At 42.9% G+C, this 20,135-nt stretch overlaps 1 protein-coding gene across 2 annotated transcripts in view; it reads left to right on the plus strand.

The window, feature by feature from the left end:
• The window catches only part of LOC111158917 (Rap guanine nucleotide exchange factor 4), a 296,800-nt gene that overhangs the window by 162,124 nt on the left and 114,541 nt on the right, over nucleotides 1-20,135 (plus strand). For both annotated transcript variants that reach the window (XM_022521284.1, XM_022521347.1), the window contains exons 5-6: nucleotides 12,330-12,402; nucleotides 16,608-16,627. In XM_022521284.1, the coding sequence (XP_022376992.1) occupies nucleotides 12,330-12,402; nucleotides 16,608-16,627 (93 nt within the window). The remainder of the gene's footprint in view (nucleotides 1-12,329; nucleotides 12,403-16,607; nucleotides 16,628-20,135) is intronic.

The following is a 20,135-nucleotide window of genomic DNA, read 5'->3' on the forward strand; positions in this document are numbered from 1 at the left end:
TGACCTTCATGCTCCCACTGCCACTTCCCTGAAAGCAAGAGGCTTATTCATAAAGAACAGACGGACATCACAGAGACACTTGACTGTACATCATACGATTTCAAGTGGCTTCTTTCATCGCATCTTCAAGTCATTAGACTTGCTTTTGTAGATCTTCATCTCCGTGTGTTAGATGTGCTTTTCTTTCAAGCCTTAGTTTTCTTAAATGGAAATGACCCCTTAGCAGAATCGGTGTGAGGAAAAAAAAATCATGATGTAGAGGGAATGGGAACCAATACTCATCGTGTACCCAGGCTGCTAGAAGGTCTACGCGGTTGGCTCGTGCAGTCCTTCCGTCAACTGTGTGGGGTATGTGGTAATAGTTCTGGTTTATTATTGAAGAACCTGAACCTTGGAGTGGTTAACAAATTCCCTCAGTTATTCATCCACTGAACAAATATTCACTGAAATCCTGCTCTGTTGTAGGCTCTGTGCTCAGTTCAGAGCACGCAGGGAGAGAGAACATAGCTGTGGTCCCTGCCCTCTACGAGCCTGTAGCAGAACTGAGAAGAAAGGCACAGAGCCAGCACAGGCACATGTGGGACGTAACCGCGCATTACCTGGGCACACCAATGGCAAAGACATGATGCCAGGAGAGGGAGTAACAGGAGACTCACATGAGCTGGGGGCTTGGCGGGTACCGTTCTGAAGAGGCCATATGTAAACACAGGCGAGCAGATGTTGGCAAGGCCAGTGGTGGGAAGGGCTTTCCAGATTGTAGGAAGATGCAGGAGGCCCCAAGGGGAAAGCTCAATGTGCTGGAGCATCTGAAAGGGGCCAGTATGGTTGGGAAACTGAGGTGTGGGAACTGAGGCTGGAGGGGCAGGCAGGAGCCATGTTGGGTGGTGCCTGGCAGGCCTCATTAGCACCAGCGGAGGTTTGCAGAACTGAGAGGAGATACCACACTTGCCTGGATCTTAAAGCTTGTGTCCCCCCAACTCTTTCAGGCTTGCCCCCTCTCATATGCCCTCAGACGCATGGCACTGTACTGTTCTCTTCTACAGTGTTTTCCAGAGTGGCTAAAACACTGCCCCCACCACTGACACTTCCTAGTGTTCCCGCTAGGAGACTTGGGGCCTAATCTGTTCGCCTGGGTGAGACCCCTGCAAACATACTCTGTAGGGGAAACAGAGTTCAGATTATCTGAAGTGGAGAGATGATAGAAACGAGGAACCATTCAAAGGATTCAAGGCGTATGATATTGCACACTGATCGGAAGCTTCCAAAAACCGCAGCTCTATTGCCATGATTCCAAGATATGTGCAGTAGGGATATACTGGACTGGATTGACAAGGATGCTCCAAGGTTGTGTATGGTAGCTGGGAGCAGAAATCACAACAATGATGATAATGAAGGGGGATGAAGAAAGTAAGTGCAAAATGTGTGTGTGGGTGGAAAAGATGCAGGAGTTGGCAATCAATCAATGTAGATAGTCTCAGGGGTCAAGAAGTGAGAAGTAGCCTACTCCAGGCTCTTGAGCCCCAACAGTGTGCAAAACAGACAAAAGTCGCTGTCCTTGTGTAGTTTCCATTCTAGCGACCAACATGCATGCATATGGCAAAAGCTGGGATACTGTATGCCCCCAGGGGTCAGAGGGTAGGTAGGATTGAAGTTAAGGAGATAGGATAGGTGAGTTATGTATGGATGCTTCTAGAAAAACTTGCTCAGAAAATAATCAGACAAATGCATAGTGCCTATGTTCCCGTGGTTTCAGGTTTGAGAGATGAAACCAGAAACTAAGGAAATGTCTCTAAAGTGGGACGTTCCAATATCTACTTGGGCGGGAAGGTCTTCCTGCTCCCCTTTCTTAGTCCCTCTGGGCTGCTATTATGAAACCTGCATGGCTTCTAAGCAACAGAAATTTATTTCTCACAGTTCTAGAGGCTGGAAGTTTGAGGTCTAGATGCCCCTGGCACTTTTGTGTCCTCACTCCGCAGGGGTGAGGGGGGTGGGAAGGGACCTCTGTGGGACCTCTTATAAGACCCCATTTCTGAGGGCTCCACCCTCATGACTTAAGAACTCCCCCCAAAGTACTCACCATCACATTAGGTGTTAGGATTTCAACTTACAGATTTGAGGGGATACATCCAGACCATAGCACCCCTTGAATCACAACTTACCCTCTCCCTCCTGCTCTGCTACTACTCTTTGTGCAGTTTATGGTGGAGCCAGAAAGCAAAAGCAAAATGGTGGTGCTTTGCTCTAATGGAACGATAGTCTTGGGCTATTACTTACTGTGAAATGATCCTTTATTTTAGGTTTTTAAGTGATCAGTGCCTCCTAATTTTGTATGATCAAGTGCTTAAATAGCACCTTCTTAGAATTTGCATGTTTCCATGATATGTATTACTGGTAGTACTGTTAGTTTCATAAGTGCTGGGCTCAATCATTCTAATTCAGAATAACTATATTACTATCCATCACCCTTAAAGATTGATAAGGTTAAATAAAATGTCAATCAACTTCATACACAGGAGGCAGAAGCTATTTATTTCAAGATTCATAGTCACATTTACACATTAGATAGACTGTAGTAGGTCCAGGCTTAGTGAAAAGAGAGCTGTAAGGATCACTTGTACAATACCAGCTCTAGAGCAAATTAATGTATAACTCAGTTAAGTAGCATTGACCTACTGTGTATGTGTCTTAGCATTAACCTACTGTGTGTGTGCATTCTTAGCATTGACCTACTATATGTATGTGTGTCTTAGCATTGGCCAACTGTGTGTGTGTGTCTAAGCATTGACCTACTGTGTGTATGCATCTTAGCATTGACTTACTCTGTGTGTGTGTGTGTGTGTGTGTGTGTCTTAGCATTGACCTACTGTATGTGTGTGTCTTAGCATTGAGCTACTATATGCATGTGTCTTAGCATTGACCTACTATATGTGTGTGTATCTTAGCATTGGCCAACTGTGTATGTGTGTCTAAGCATTGACCTACTGTGCATATGTGTCTTAGCATTGACTTACTGTGTGTGTGTGTGTGTGTCTTAGCATTGACCTACTGTATGTGTGCATGTCTTAGCATTGACCAACTGTGTGTGTGTGTGTGTTAGCATTGACCTACTGTGTGTGTGTCTTAGCATTGACCAACTGTGTGTGTGTGTCTTAGCATTGACCTACTGTGTGTATGTGTTCTTAGCATTGACCAGCTGTGTGTGAGTGTGTGTGTCTTAGCATTGATCTATTGTGTGTGTGTTTTAGCATTGGCCAACTGTGTGTGTGTGTGTGTGTGTGTCTTAGCATTGACCCACTTGTGTGTGTGTTCTTAGCATTGGCCAGCTGTGTGTGTGTGGCTTAGCATTGACCTACTGTGAGTGTGTGTGTCTTAGCATTGACCAACTGTGTGTGTGTGTGTGTGTGTCTTAGCATTGACCTACTTATGTGTGTGCTCTAAGCTTTGACCAACTGTGTGTGTGTGTCTTAGTACTGACCTACTGTGTGTGTGTATTCTTAGCATTGACCTACTGTGTGTGTGTGGCTTAGCATTGACCTACTGTGAGTGTGTGTGTCTTAGCATTGACCAACTGTGTGTGTGTGTCCTCAGCATTGACTGACTGTGTGTATGTGTGTGTGTCTTAGCATTGACCAGCTGTGTGTGTGTGTCTTAGCATTGACCAACTGTGTGTGTGTGTGTTTTAGCATTGACCAACTGTGTGTGTGTGTGTGTGTGTGTGTGTGTGTGTGTATCTTGCTTTCAATTTGAGTTTTCCTAAGAGAAGCTCATGGCTAATATAATTACTTGAATATGAGAGTACATACTCACTTAAATCATAATCATCCCAGGGAACCCCCCAGAAGTCTCCAAACCTTTTAGTCATATTAAAGTCATATTAAGTCATATGTTGAGTGTGCTTCAGCAAGAAATCTGAGCATTTGATATCATTCACTGTAGGTCATTGGAGATTGTTTCACCTCTAGGAATAAAGTACCTTTACTCCTACTTCATATCCCCCTCTCTTACATTACCTCCAGGTTCAGGTCTGCCCCCTTAAGAGCCCAGTGCGTTCCTTGTTTTTCCATCAAAACAATTCACCAGGTAGCAGCCAAAATGACCTTTTAAAAATACGTATCTGTTTTTGTCACTTCTCTACTTATATTGCTCCCTGTTCCATGAAGGTGATGTTCAGAATCTTCACTGTGACCCACAAGGCCATACCTGTCCAGCTCCCCCATACCGCTCAGCCTCATCACCTTCCCATACCGCCAGCACACTTGTCCTTACTCCCCTGCCAGACCGGCCTCATCTCTAACATTAACACCTTTTCCCCCTCTACCTGGAAGGCTGTTCTCCGTGCACCCTGCCCTGTACCCCCAAGGTTCCCCAGCCTCAGATTCCCTGCCTTGCCCTGACTCTCAAATCTGAATTTGCCCCACACTCCATCACCCACCAATAGGAGAGGGAATTTCAAACAGGTGCTTCTCCAGTGAGACTTTATTTGCTTACCTGCAGGGTCATCTTGCTTGGGCTTTAGCCTAGACCTCTTAAACAACTCAGGGCTGGAAAACTTCCTCCATTAGAGCTATTATTGTGATTATCATGCTCCAAACTACTGCTCTTGGCAGGTTAGTCATGAATTAAAAATGGCCAGGAGTTGGCAAGCAGAATTTTGCCTCCATTTAGAAATATCTATCTTAGGACCAAAGGATATAATTAAATATCATTGAAGATGTGGCAATGGAAGTTCTTTGAGCCCTATTATGCGGATGCTATAGAAATCGAGAAACAAGGAAACAGAATAACTTGGCATAAGAGGTAAACTCGGGCCAGCCAAGGATCTGCTGTGGGAGAAGTGGTACATATGGCTTTAATGGACATTGGGGAAGGTATGTGCTATGGTGAATGCTGTGAAGTGTGTAAGCCTGACGATTCACAGACCTGTACTCCTGGGGCTAATAATACATTATATGTTAATAAAAAAAAAAAAACATTAAAAAGGTAAACAGAAGAATTTTGCTTGAAGATTTCCATTTACAACTACTTTACTTTTCCCTTTCTTTCCTACTCTTCTTCACATGGTTGAGAATTCTCTGACTCTCTGAGATTTTAGAGCAATGTGGCATGTCCATTTTCACAGTACGCATTACACATCATACAGAAGTTACAAAAAAACTCTTGCCAAGAAACAGACAAAAGGGCGCCTAAACTTTAGATCGCTATTGTAAGCTCTTCTCCCAAATAATCTTAAAGCTTTCAGAGAAAGTACAGATGACCTGTTTGCCATTACATTTTATGAACTTGGCTTTAATAAGTTGGTAGAACCTATAAGCTGGCAGATATAATGAGTGGGACATTAGGACAAGACATAGCCTCAGACCCCCAGAGCAGCCGTCTTTTGTTCTGCCCCAGTCCTGGCCACTCCCTGCCGTGAGCTCTCATTAGCACATCCCTGTTCTGAGCATATCCCCCACCCACCCCCATTTTCACAGCAATGTCTATCCATCATTCTTGGGGCTTCCTGTTTTTAATGCTGTTCTAGCACTCCTATCCCAGCTTAAGGATGCTACTTATGCTCTCCTTGAAACCTGATGATCTCCTAGGCAAGAGGGGTGGGGAGCACGGGGGCTGTTGCTGGGAAGGGGTGTGCCCAAAGCTCATGGCTCAGCCTGGCTGCTTCTGGCCGGGCAGGAATGTAGTGACAGTCCTGTCCTGCCCTGGCTCCACCGTGGAGGCTCCTGCTAGCCTGGAGAGGTCTTGGCAGCAAGCAGCAGCTTGAAGTTCACTCAGAAAAGGCCTCACAGTGTGTCCAGAAGACCTTCACCTCCAGGGTAGGGAATCTTGCTCCACCAGGACCCCATCTTCTCTTGACATACAGGGCCCAGCTAGGGTTCCAGCTGCCAGCCTTCCTTTATTCTCTGTTAGTCTTGCTTTGTAAACTGAGACCGGCCTTTCGGAAGGGGACCTATCTCTGGTATGCCTCCTCCCCCAGCAGATGCCACCCAGCTTCTGTATTCTGGTTTCTGGACTGCAGCTAGGTCACTTGGAGCCTTTGTGAAAAGCAGCCCTTGCTCTGGGTAGGAGCTGTCCCAGGCTGGGGCTCAAGCCTGTGGTGCAGAGCTGGATTTACCCTCAGCCCCCTTTCCACCAGGTGGCCGCTCTGCCAGGCTTCCAGCCAGCCCTCTTCAGTGTGGGAGCCATGAGTCAGCTGAGAGACGTACCAGGTTTTAACCTTTCTGGAGACTGTCATCTTTTGTCTCTTCCTCAATATTAGCATAGCCGATAGCACATCTCCACCTGGATTTAGGGACAGGCATCTAGCCTCACTGACCCAAGCATGCCGTCCATCCCCTCTACTGCATTCCACATCCCTCCTACTGCTTTCCCTCCTCCCTCCGTTCTAAGCCACAGACACTGACTTGGCTTTAAAAACTGGTCTGTTATAATCCACAGATTCATTTTAAAAAATATTCTTTGACTATAAAGCAGTTCCGATGGCAAAAGGCTTTACTTATTTTTGTGAAATTACTTTTGGACTTGCTCTCTTATGCCCTTCCTTTCTCATTGGACAGTTTCACCTTGTGGATATAAGAATAGGCAGTATACTATAAAATTATTTAAGAAAGTCTGTAACTTCGGGGCGCCTGGGTGGCTTGGTCAGTTGGGCATCTACCTTTGGCTTGGGTCTCGGTCCTGGGGTTCTGGGATCGAGTTCCTCATCAGGCTCCTTGCTTGACAGGGAGCCTGTTTCTCCCTCTGCCTGCTGCTCCCCCTGCTTGTGCTCTCTCTCTCTCTGTCAAATGAATAAATAAAATCTTAAAAAAAGAAAGAAAGAAAGTCAATTACTTAAATTCCTATTTCTCCACAGCCTCATTTAACAGACAGGCCCATAGATGTCTTGTAGGTCTTTACATTGTGTATATCCACAGCCTCGGGAATTGTCATGCAGAAAAGGTTCTTTCCTATAGCTGAAAGCTGTCTGCTTGGGAAACTCATCAGATGTAATGTGATTATCTTGATTAATCCTTGGTTGTTTATTACTATTATCAGAAACTATTTATTAAGTGCCTAATGTGTGCTGGGCGCTTTTATAGATCATCTTCCCAATGGTTCTGAAAGATGGAACTCTTTATCTAGAAAACTGAGGTGACCAACTTACTCAAGTTCACACAGGTAGCAAATGGTAGGATCAGATTTAAGACCCTGTTCTTGTGAGGTTTGGATGTCTGCATGCTTTTCATAGCATCAGAGGTTCTTGGTTTTTTCCACTAAAGTTCTCCGAATGCAGAGGAAATCAATACATCCTGCCTGGAGTCTAGACCCTTTGTAGCTAGAAGTAGCCAGCAGCAAGCTCAAAATTTCTTTGAAGTCTCATGCTTTAATCTTTAAAATTTATGCAAATTTAGCTTTCTACTCCATAATATGAAAGTAAAAAAGTAATCCTTTAAACTACTTGACATAAAATAAAATTTAAGCTCCAGGAAGACCTTCTGTTAACCCTTCTCGTGTCCCCTTCTGCACTGCTGGGTGTCACTCCAGGGATCCACACACCTCAGTTGGAGAAGGTCAGCATTGCACTGTGGTACGTCTCAGTTAAATTCTCTGAGAAACCTTCCAGGTATAGAGCAACCTGTTGCTTGGTCAATTCTCAATCACAGAAGTCTTTCTAGCAGAGAGTAGAATCCTTATTCCTTTGTAGACAAATCCTAGATTGGTCTTTGTTGATTCTTCATGGAGATCTTTGAGTGACATCTGTCTGGCAAGAGGTTCAGGGATTAGATTTGTGATTTGTAAACTATTTTTTAGAAGCAAACGTCATCTTTCAGATGAACTGGCTCTTGGAACTCTAATTTATAAACCAATTAGAAGGGAAGACACTCTAGTTGCCATAGGGGTGGAGGTTCTGCGTGCATGGTGCCCTTGCCTGAGGGTCCACCATGCAGCCCAGAGTTCTGCCCAAGGAGCCGTGGACCTCATTCAGAGCACCCATTTTATGGATGGGGAGATTGAAGTCAGAGAGCTCAGAAGACTTGTCTGAGTTGACCCAGCTGACTAGGGATAAAGCCAAGAGTAGACCTTAAGAATGAAGCCTACCAAATTCTTCAAGGACCCTTGAAGGCCCTTGTGGTTTTCTTGTCATGTGAACTGATTTCTTAACCACTCTAGAGGTCGTGGAGGGTTAGGGAATGGGAATGGTGAAGAGGCCTCCTGCCTCTTCCACAGTGAGGAAAAGTGTCTGTGGCAGCTAAAGGCCTAGCTCTTTCCCAGGTACATATTGTTGATATTAAAAAGGTTGAATGAGGCCATTTAAACTATTGATGTGTTAGGATGCATTGGGATCTAGGAAAGGGCTTTGCATGGAGAAGTCAACCAGGGCCCCAAGGAGGACATGGTCAAGGGACTCAGTCAGATCACTGCACTCCCCCACAGTCCAGGTGTGGGAGGCATGTGGGAGTGACATTGCATAACCACCATGAAAATGTTCTGGGTCGCCTCTGAAAATCTGCTGATTCCAGTTAAAGCTGGCCTTGTGCTGACTTTCATATGGGAGCCTTGGTGAATTCCTTTTGGTTTTATTCTGTTTCTCAGAAAGCTTGGAGTGGCTTTTAAACTTCGATGAAGATATGAACCACTCCACAATCTAGTTTTACTAATCAGTCATGTCTCATTTTTCAATTCATCACTGTAGCACCAATAAACGCTATTACAAAGGAGCCCAGTATCTAATCCCCCAATTCGCCCACTCTAGAGGATTTTATGGCCAAAGGGAATTATTCCCACCTCCATATGTTCAAGAGAGAAGGGCTGTCTGCTCACTCCATTGCCATCATCATTCCGTGTTGCTGGGCCAACCACATTCTGATGATTGACACTGAATGCCACCGTGAGCCAATACCAGCCCCAGGCAAGCCACCACAGTGGGTGATGGACAGGGACAACTAAGTCTCTCTCCCTCAGAGATCCTCAGCCACCTAGATCTCTTCCCCAGAGGCAATCTTTGCTACAACTGTCTTGTGTATGTGTCCAGAGATAGTCTATGCATTTACAAATCTTTATGAATATTCACATACACACATTGATTCTTTTGTCCCCACAGAATGGTAACCTACTCTACATATAGTGTGTTGTTTGCCTTTTTTTAAATGTCATGACATAGTGTGGAGATCATTCCATGTCAGCAGATAGTGCTGCTTCGTTCACGGCTGCATAATAGTCCAATACCATCTCTTCATCTGGAAGTAGCCTGGGTGCCATCCACTTGTGGCCATTTGAGTTATCTCCTGTTTGATGTTGCTGTTGTTTTGTTTGCTGTTAGAGACAGATATGCATGTTGGCATGTGTGTTCAGGTATTTCAGGAACCCTAAGGGAGGTTCTTTGCTCAGTCAAAGGGAACAGACATTAAATGTGATGAGGGATACTTGCAAATTACCTTCCACCGAGGTGGTTCTCATTTTACACTCCCAGAAGCAACGTACGAGATAACCAGCTGTGTGTGAGTAAATTTTTGGAAACTTCGCTGGATTTGACAAGTGAGAAATGACTTAACCCTAGTTTTAATAGCTTTTCTGTCATGAATGAGCTTCTGCATCTTTTCATATGATGTATTCTTTTATAGACTGCTTTTTAACCGGCGCTTGGAAGAGGAGATACTGCCCAAAGATCAAGCATACGTATGCAAGTTATTTAGGAATCCCAATTATCTGATATCGGTTTTATTTCAGTTAGCTTATTTATCCTAATTAATATAGGGTGCTCTGTATGGTGCTATATAAGAAATCAATTTTCCTGTTTTAGTGAATGTTTTCTTAAAATTGTCCCATCAATTTTAAATTTATAGGTATTAAATTTTTTTGAAAGATTTATTTATTTATTTATTTATTTATTATAGAGAGAAAGGGAGTATGTGCATGCACATGTGTGCCCATGGTGGGGGGAGGGGCAAAGGACAAAGAGAATTCAAGCAGACTCCCTGCTGAGTGCAGAGCCCAATACAGGGCTCGATCCCACGACCCCGAGATCATGACTAAGCTGAAATCAAGCTTAACTGACTGAGCCACCCAAGCACCCTATTTATAGCTATTAAAATTTCAACACTGTTTTTGCAATCTCCCCTATACCAGAAGTTATGCTGCTGAAACATCAAGTGGAAATTATGGAAATGTTACATTTCTTAGTTGTGATAGTCATATTGTGGTTTTGTTTGGGGGGAAAAAAGAGTCTTTGCCTTTTTGAGATAACTACTGAAATATTTATGGAATAATCCCAGAAAGGGCAGGTGGATAGGAGTGTAGAGGGAAAAACATTTGGTCATGAGTTCATAATTTTTGAGGCTGGACATGAGGTAGGCCTTATTCTGTTTTTATACATGTTTAACCTTCTCCATAAAAATTGTAAAATTCAACAGGTAAGTATCAAGTTCCTATTATGTGCAAACCTTGGTGCTCTCCGCTGCAGAAATAGTTCATAAGTGCAAAGGGCCTGTCGGCTTGTTCTCAGCAACAAGCCCAGTGCCTAGGACATTGCCTGCACATAGTAGGTGTTCAGTATATACCTGTCCTAAAATCTGGCCCACCTTCTGCTTGCCCAAGGGTTGCTCTATTTTCTGTTCCCAGAACAGCAGCCCTGATGCAGCGCTCCATGGACGAGCAACGGACCAATTGCTACAGAGCTAAAGAAAGGCAAAGGCCCATTCATTTAAAGGTCAGGGAGGTGCTTCTGTGGAGGTCATGGTGACTGGCATTGGGGTTCCTGAGACAAAGGACACTCACCCCATCCAAAACATTTCCCAGCAAACCAAAATTGCTTCTTTAATTTAACATAGGTTATTTCTTTTAAGAGCCTGGTGTAAGGAGTTGCTAATAGTAAGAACTCAAAAGGCTGTAGGGGGGGTCAAGAAACCTTCTCAGAACACATCCCAATCCCCATCTGCTTTCACGAGCCTGCTTTGTTCAGAGTCCGGCATGACATCATGCCCAGTAATAGGCTTAATCAGTGCTCTCTGGTGAGGAAGAAGAGAGATGTTGTCATAGAAAGAAGAGAGTCACAACTAGGAAGCTATCAAAGGAAATGTCAGGAATTCAGGGTGATAGATTAGTCCTGTGGGTATGTTTGAGTGATTAGTTAACTCAGAGGCGGGGAAAATCATGAATTTTAATGTTTGCATGCAGGTGTTAGTATAGTTGCCTCAGAATGGAAGAAAAAAGGATTAGAAGGGGGAAAAAAAAAGCTAGTCCCATCTTCACTAGAAGAAAACTCTTTTGAGAAGCCATCAATGTTACATTACAAACACCATTCAAATCTACCAAATGGGCCAGATGTTTGCTCAAACACTGCATGTCACCAGCTGCCCATTGCTACAGATGAGGCATTTCTGCTGACGCCTGTGTAACCCGCAAGCACATTTCAGAGTGTTGATTCTTTTGATGCCATTTAACACTTATGTGTCATCATAATTAGATACCATAAATATACATGACACCATGCAATAAATAAAATTGCCTGGCTTTCATTCTAAGAGGGGAGGAGGCTGTGTTTATTACCTGAGGAGACAGGATGTCTAATATCCATTTTTCATTCTTCGTAAATGTCACCCCTCTCTCGCTGGAAGCTCTAGATGGCTTTATGCTCCCCAAGCCTCATCCGTTCAACACAGCACAGACTTTGGGGGTCACTAGAGATCGCTGAGCCCCAGGTCTTAAAGCAGGCCTGAACCAAAAATCAGGCGGATACAATTCAGAGGAATCCAAATAGTTCTAAATGAAGTCAAACCATTCTATTTGACAACAGACCAAAAGTTCTTTAGAGGTCACATAACGGGCAGGTGTAAGTGTAAAAGGAACTAGTTAAATGGAAGCGAATCAGCTTCTTTCAAAACAGACATCTTCCAGAGATGCATTTCTTTTTCCTCTGAAAGAAAGCTGATTCAGTACCATTCACCTATTAAGAAGGCAGCACAATTATTTGTATCTGCATCTATAAAAACCAAGTGTCTCTCTGCCTTCCACAAAAACCCAAGCATGTGTTTGCCAGAGTGAAAAGCAGGGCAAGAGGTAAAGGGAGGGGAAAAAATCCCACGCAATCGGGTTCGTCAGTCACGAGTACCTAAATGAACTGGCTGTCGTATTACCCCCTCCCTGGGCTGGGGCAGGGGGCCCTTCCAGTCTTATCCACCAAGACCCCCTATAACATAGCGTCTTTATTTCAGAGCACAGACCACATTTGATGGCTTTGCAAATACTAGAGTCAGAGGCTTCCTGACACCCAGTGTTTTGGCTTTTTAGCGTGTGAATAAACGAGTGCTCCAAGTGAGTAAATCTCTGTGTGCTGAGTTTACAATCTTGTCTTTCAGAAATATCGACAGTACATGGCAGGACTTCTGGCTCCTCCTTATGGTGTTATGGAAACGGGCTCTAACAATGACAGTAAGTGAAAAATGTGAACATTTTGTATCTAAAAATTTGTCGTGCGGTATGTGTTTTCGTGTGACAAAAATTATGCCCTACACCAGCTTGACAGAGTAAGTCTCCAGACTCTTCTGTGGATAAACAGAACTGCCAGCCCACACTTGAGTTATTTTTTAAAAATTGTTCACATGGTATTATTTTGTGGTCCTTGCTGATTGAGGGAAGGATGCTCTGATACCAGTTGGAACTTCATACTTAAAATGCTTTCTCAGAATTTCTTTGTTTTATGCTGAAATCTAGTGTTTCTGTACTCTTTTAAAAATGGGATTTATGAAATGTATTTGTCTCAGTCACATCCAGACACCTGAAAGCTCAACCTCTTGCTATTTGGATGCTCTTGGTCAAGGAGAGAAGCAGGGCGAGCCGTTATTGATTCTTCACACATCATGGCCTCCTCTCACTCCAGGCCTTTTATGTGACCAGTCTCTCACTGATCATAAAAGACAGGAAGTTTTCCTCTGTGACACCCCTTTCTCATGGCTGCCCACTAGAGTCAAAGAAATCCTGTGTCCTGAGTCTATCTGTTCATGTGTGTTGAGAACATCTGTTTAGCGCTCCTGACTGGCCCTGAGACTTGCTTGTTGCCGAGTCCCTGTTTTGCGCTCTTGGACATATATGTGTAGCAGGGTACCCAGTGCTGAGGTTTTTGGAGCAGCTAGACACTGCAATGAGCAAACCAGGCAGTGCCTCCACACCAGGACTCTTCTGAGCAAGAGTCCCCCTTCAGATCTTCTCGCTAGTTCCCCTAGTTCCCACTCACTGCCAGACTTGTCACTCTGAGGTGACCCTCCTCTCTACAAGATCATAAGTGAGCTTCCTCACGTTCCCCTCCCTCTAAGTTATAGCTCCTGTGTAGCCTCTGGCCTCTCTCTCTCTGTTTCTCTTCTGTCCTTGGGGTGGGGTGGGGGGCGGGATGAAGACAGGTCTCCCTTTCCTTTCCTCTCCTCTCCTCTCCTCTCCTCTCCTCTCCTCTCCTCTCCTTTCCTTCCCTCCCGTGTTCTTGATTTTTCTTTCCTAGTTGATATAAGGATGACCAGCTCATGAAGAGTCCTTGACTTGAAAGCCCAGCTGTGTTGTCTTCTATCTGTGTGACCTCAGGCAAGGCACTTGACTTCTCTGTGCCTTGGTTTCATCACAAGATTGCTGTGAGGATTGAAGGAAGCCAAGCATGTCAAGTGTTTAGAGGGTGCCAGGCAAGGAGTGAGCACCCAGGTGGTGTTAGCTATTATTTCCTCACCACTGGTCACTTTTAACCCCTCCAACTCTGGATTCTGCCCTATACCTCTTGACTCAAACCATCTAAAGATTCCAGTGACCAACCAGTGCCAGGCTCCATCATTACCATTCCCCATCTCTCTGAATTTGAGTATGACTTTCCATGTGCAGGCTCCATTCTTCCTAAGTTCCCAGGCTCCACCCCACAGCCTTATCCTGGTTTTCTGGTATCTCTCTGGCCACATGTGTTTGGTCTCTTCCACAAGTACCTCTTCCTGTCAGTTTAGGTATTATCCAAGGGTCCAGTCTTGGGCTGTTATACTTTCCCCATGACCATCCTTTCTTACAGTGGATACAAACTTCCTGAACCAATACCTCTGTTTGATTCTTCCCATGGTGGCCAAGCTTTCCAGAAGACTGCTGGTTCTCTTTCTACCTGGATATTCTGCTGGTCTCTTAAACTCACAGTGTCAGCAACAGAACACATCCTTATTCCCACAAAGCCCATCCCTCCTCCTGAAAGCCACATTTCTATTCCTACCTGTACTGTTCTTCTCCCATACCAGCCTCTAAACCTCAACCATTTTATGTTTTTTTAAAGATTTTATTTCTTTATCTGTCAGAGAGAAAGAGAGAGGGAGTGAGAGAGCAAAAGCAGGGGGAGTGTCAGGAGAGAGGAAGACGCAGGCTCCCCGCTGAGCAGGGAGCCTGATGTGGGGCTTGATTCCAGGGCCCCAGGATCATGACCTAAGCCAAAGGCCGATGTTTAACCAACTGAGCCACCCAAACGTCCCTAAACCTTAACCATTTTAGAGTCCTTCCTTCTGTCACCTCCATGCACTGAGGTCACTAAACACCCATCTGGTCCTTTGCTCCTTCCTTTGCAGGGTTCACGTTTTTCCTTTCCTCTGCAGCCACTTGGCCAAAGGCCTCATCACTCCTGACCTGAGGGCAAGAATGATTCAGCTGGCTCCGAGCCTTCAGTATTTCACCCTTGGTCTATCCTACACCTGACTTATACCTGACTTACACAGAACTTTTTAAATTTGCTTTGTATTGTGAAAAATTTCAAACATACAGAATGACAGAGTTAACATCCATGTCTTCATCACTTTAATTACCATTAGTATTTTAATACTTAAATCTGATTTGTTTATTAATAACAATATGCACTAATATTTTAATTTTTATATTTGCCTTATTTCCTTCTTCTACTCACATACACACATTTCACCCCAAATACTTCAGCAGATAGTTTTGAAAATAAAGACTTTTCCATGCACAACCCTAACACCATTATCACACCTTATATAACTGGTCTGACTTTCCTTAATCACATCATCTATTGAGTCCATACTCTGATTTTCCCCACTGAGTGTCTTTGCTCAAACTGGACCTCGAGGACCATGCTCTTGCATCTGATTTTTATGTTTTAAATGTCTTTTCATTTTGAACAGACCCCTCCCCAGCTTTTTCCTGGTCCTATCACTCTGTGGCTTGAAACATCTTAACGATTGCCCGTTGCCTGCCATAAAAGGTGAAATTCCAAGACTGCTAATGCCTTACCCCAACATTCAAGTTCCTGCATATCCCCAAATCATCTTTTCAGTGTTATTTCTCTACAAATATCCTAATCTCCAGCCACTCAGATATGATGATTTGTGCTATGTATTTATCTTATCGAAACTCCTAGAAAGGAAGCTTCTGTTACACTCTGTATCTCCTCATACAATCAACTCTGATCTTTTCAAATGGTTGTTGACCAAATGGATCAAATAATGGATGGATGGCTGGGACTCAAAGTTTCAGAGTGCTGATATTAGGCCACCCTTACTGCTTCTAACAGATTTGGGAAATGATGGCAAACATGCCCATTAATATTCTGTCTGTCACCCTGCCTCCTGCCTAGGATTTTTATGTCCTGGGACTATCCCAGTGTGGGAGTCAGACTTTAACTAGGGAATGTTTTCAGATAGTCTCTTCCATTCTTACCCTTTCTATGTATTATACTACTACCTATTAAAATGGGCATTCAATTCTTCTAAAGCCAGTAGTATACATCTTGTGTACCCCATTATTAAACACAGAATGTGCTGTTTACTCAGAATTTGGACCTACTTTATTTTTATGTCACAAACCACTTCAAACTGCCCTGAGGGTGAGCCACACAGACAAACCAGCTGTGGTTCCGTTTCTCAGTAGAAACTACACTGCACTGGAGGCATTAAGCTATGCTGGGGCTGTGGGCCTTCCTGTGTGGCCACCCTGATCACGTCCGTCAGAGTCAACAGCCCCAAAGGAAGTACAACGGACCAGGACCTGCCTGTAGCTCACAGAATGTTCATAAATGAATGAACAAATGCATAAATGGATGAATGGTGAACTTTCTCACTGGGAAAACTGGGACACCCCTGGAAACAGACACAGCCAGGCTCAGACCTGACTTCAGAGGCCCCAGGAATTTGCTTTGCCCCAAATGGAAGTTGTGTTCTGGTGGTTTTTATGTAGGGCTTAAAGTTAGGTTCACAGACTGGAGCATAGTGAGGTGGTCTGAAATATAAAAAATACGGTATGTGCCACTTAAGAATTGACATGTCTGTCCCAAATTCTGAGTGTTCTGTGCCCAGCATAGAGGAATTAGTCGTTTGCCTGGTGTAAATGAATCAGAGATGGATTTTTACCTCTGGCAAAGTAAAGCATATGATAGAAAAACAAAATAAGCATGAGATTTTGTTTTCTGGCACACAGCCCTGCTCCTGATTCATTCATTTACTTATGTACAGATTTTGGTGGGTGCTGCTATTTTTCTAAGCAGCATTATGTTAGTTTTGATGGAAACACAAATTAGAAACACCTGAATTTTACTTTGTTTGATTCAGCAAAGGATTTCAGTTCCATTTTACAGATTAATCTTAAAATTCATGCTCTTTCTATTTTTCTTCTTCTAGGGATTCCTGACAAGGAGAACGTGAGTAGCACTCTCTCTGCCTAGCCTCTAAAAACTGTCCTAAGGTAAAAAAAAAAAAAAAATAATAATAATAATAATAATAATAATCGTGGTAACCCTACCAGTAAAGAGAGCTCTGCATCCACATTCAACAGAGCAATAAATATTTGTCTAATCTTATTCTGGCATCTTGGTGAGTCCCATTGAAATATGAGGGGGGAGAAGGTCACTTGCTCTGACATGATCGTCACAAGTCCTTGATGTTAACTAGTCTGCAGAAAGGTTATTCTAGGGGCAAAGAGTACAAATACTAAGGGTTTTTCTTTTTCCCATGATGTAAACAAGCAAGTGAGCAAATCATTGCTTTAATAACATACAAAAATTCGTTGTTTTTCCTCAGTGGGAATACAAAATATGAAATACGGGGTCTGTCGATTTGATAATGTATCCAAGCTGCATGAAATATTTCTCTATGGAAGCTAAAATAAGTAACTGCTCTAATTGTTAAGGGCAGTCAGGTAAGACAGTAGGTGTAGGACAAACTTTTCACCAAGAACCAGTACCGAGTGCAGATCCCAAGGATGGTAGTGGTGTAGTGGCATTGGCTTTGCATGCAAATAAGAATATGAATTATATATTAACTGGAATCTTAATTTATTCAACAACCTGGAAGGGTAAATGGTGGAAGAGTATATGGTGATTGATTTGAAGCGGTGCTTGGTGGCTCTCAGATGCGTCCCCTTTCATTATGTTCCTCTATTGCTGTACCCAAGTGGCAATATTACAGAATCATTACAGAATGTTCTGCTTTCCTTTCCCTGCTTTTGGTCCTGTGTCTGTGGACAGAGATACTGTCTTCATTCAATTCAGATTATTTCTGTATCCCTTTTCAGAGATCAAACTCTAGTTTTCCTTTTCTAGGGTCTCCTTTCCATAATGTTGGCTTCAAGGGCCTACTGAGATTCTGGCCCACTGTGGTACCACCACAAATTTGGGTTCCAGACCCATCAATGTCACTATGAATGTCATACCAAAATTTCCCTTGACTTGGTTCGGCAGAGGATTTCAGTTCTAGGCTGTGGGACCTCACAAGCGACTTGGCTCCTTGAAACATCCTTGCCTCATCTTTAATTGTGGATATTAGTCGTGACCACCTAAGTGGCCATTATGAATATTGAATGGGATAATCTGTGGAAAGCATAGAGACTAGTCCAACAGAGCTCGTAAATGTTAAGACTATTACTGTAATTATTATCTTGTCAAGATTTGTATCATTTTCTCGAGATCTTTCCTCGTCTGAAAAATGTCCTACCCTTTTATGAAGTAACTATCCTTCTCTTGTTTATGGTTTTCCTCAAAATACCTTTCTTCAATGAACCATTCCATTGATCTTTTGCCATTAAAAAAAATCTCTATATGTTGAACAAAGCTCTAGATAATCAGGTTCAAAGAAAGCCAAAGCTTAAAGTCTATAGTAACAGACTCATCCTGCCATGATTTTGGATACGGATGTCCCAAAGCACTCCAAAACAAATAATACACGGATCACTAGCCAAGGAAAGAGGATAAAAGAGCCTGGTGCTTCCTCATCAAGGAACCATCAGCGATGTGGAAGGCACACACAGAATGGCCAAGCCCTAGGAGGTCTAAAATGTTCTAGGCTTCAAAAGGAAGCTCTGTCTCTCTTAGGTCCCTCGTGACCTTTAGATTAGACCTCCCCACAGAGGGACAACAGGCACAATGTTCTGAGCAGAGGCCTACCAGCTGTCATCCTGAGGCTCACTTTGTAACAAAATAGGAATTTGAAGTTTGCGGAAAGTTAGATATATTGAGTTGTTAGCATGTTGCCCTGTGAGATTTAGGGGGCAGGCCAGGCTGTCTCCCCTATATTATTCATAGTATATGTTCATTTATATTTGTTTGGGTCATTCATTCTATGTCAGATTCTTTAGCAAACAGAAAAGCACCCTCTTTCTCTCTCCGCAAATAGCATGGATGTAATATCACCATGAGCTATTAAGAAAGCTCTCCAGTGCCATCAGTCAAAGTAAAGCAAATGAGATGAAAGACATTCGAGAATAGAGTTGAAGCTCTAGAAAGATAAAAAGAAGCCTAAGAGCCTTAAAGTGGGTGTTAATTGGAATTTTTCCTTTATAAGAGACAAGTTGTGTTATGATGATTTCTTTTATCCTTTACCTTCTTTAACTACACGCTGGGCAATCTTATATTCCCTTTATGTTTCTAAATAGCAATAATATGCTTGTGGACTGAAATAAAAGCACTTAGACTATTGTTTTAGTGTCCAAACAGCTTCTTTGTGGAGAGAATATATTCTCCTCTCCAGCTCCTATGCTTGATTTCGTTAATCACCATGTTTAACTTTTAACCAAATATGCAGGCATCAGTAAGTGGGGTTTAACTGCCTTGCCAGCTCTGTTTTATTTCCAGATGCAGCCTCACCTTACAAAAAAGGAACTTTCTTTCTTGTCATAAATTGAACTTGTGTAGAAACAAATGGGCTGGCAGTTAACTTGCTACATTATTTTGTTTACTACTTACTGCAATTGATAGAGACATCATTTAACTTGATATGACACAGGATACTGGAACCTATAAACTAATGGGTAAAATATTAGAAAAATGACCATTGTGCCAATAAAGTAAGTAGACTATTTTAATAACATTATGAGTGTTTGGGGCTGTTGGTTGTACAAAAAAATTATTCTCTTTGGTCTGTTCCAGTTGTGTTTTTTCCATCTTCTGTATATGCCCTATCAGATGACCATGTTTAACACGGAAGCTAAAAATCACAATTACAAGAAAGCTTCATAGTTGAATGTTACAGTGGCCCTTTGGCAAAATGAGCTAGTCTATGATTTTCTGATAATTCTGTAGATTTTGTTCCTGTTGTGCTTCATCCTTTTGACAGACGATTGCTATGGAGTTACGTAGTTTTAGAAGTTTATCCTTTTCTTCCTCAATGTAGAAGAAGCCAGAAAATAGGCTCAGGAAGATATTACAAAATAATCCCATTTCCATATTTATAAACATCTGGTTTCCAAAAGGATCATTTGAAGTCCCCATTTTTTAAGGCAGTTATAGCACTGACAGTGTGATTAGTGAGGTTCCTACTAAGTGTGGAAGAGTACTTTCCCATCCTAAAACACTAGTCGATCCAGCAATTCAGTTATGGAAAAAGCCCAAGTGTCCATGGACTGATGAATACATAAAGAAGATATGGTGTGTGTCTACACACACACACACACACACACACACACACACACACACACACACGTGCTGGAATATTACTCAGCTGTAAAAGGGAATGAAATCTTGCTGTTTGCAACATGGTTGGAGCTAAAGAGTATAATAACTAAAACAAATCAGTCAGAGAAAGACAAATGTGATTTCACTCGTATGTAGAATTTAAAAAACAAAAGAAATAAAGGGAAAAAGAGAGAGAGAGAGAGACCAAAAAAGAGACTCAACTTCTAAAGAAAAACTGATGAGTCCCAGAGGGGAGGTGAGT

This window comes from Enhydra lutris, unplaced genomic scaffold (assembly GCF_002288905.1).
Source record: "Enhydra lutris kenyoni isolate GAN:26980312 unplaced genomic scaffold, ASM228890v2 scaffoldscaffold1, whole genome shotgun sequence".
In the NCBI taxonomy this organism is placed as follows: Eukaryota; Metazoa; Chordata; class Mammalia; order Carnivora; family Mustelidae; genus Enhydra; species Enhydra lutris.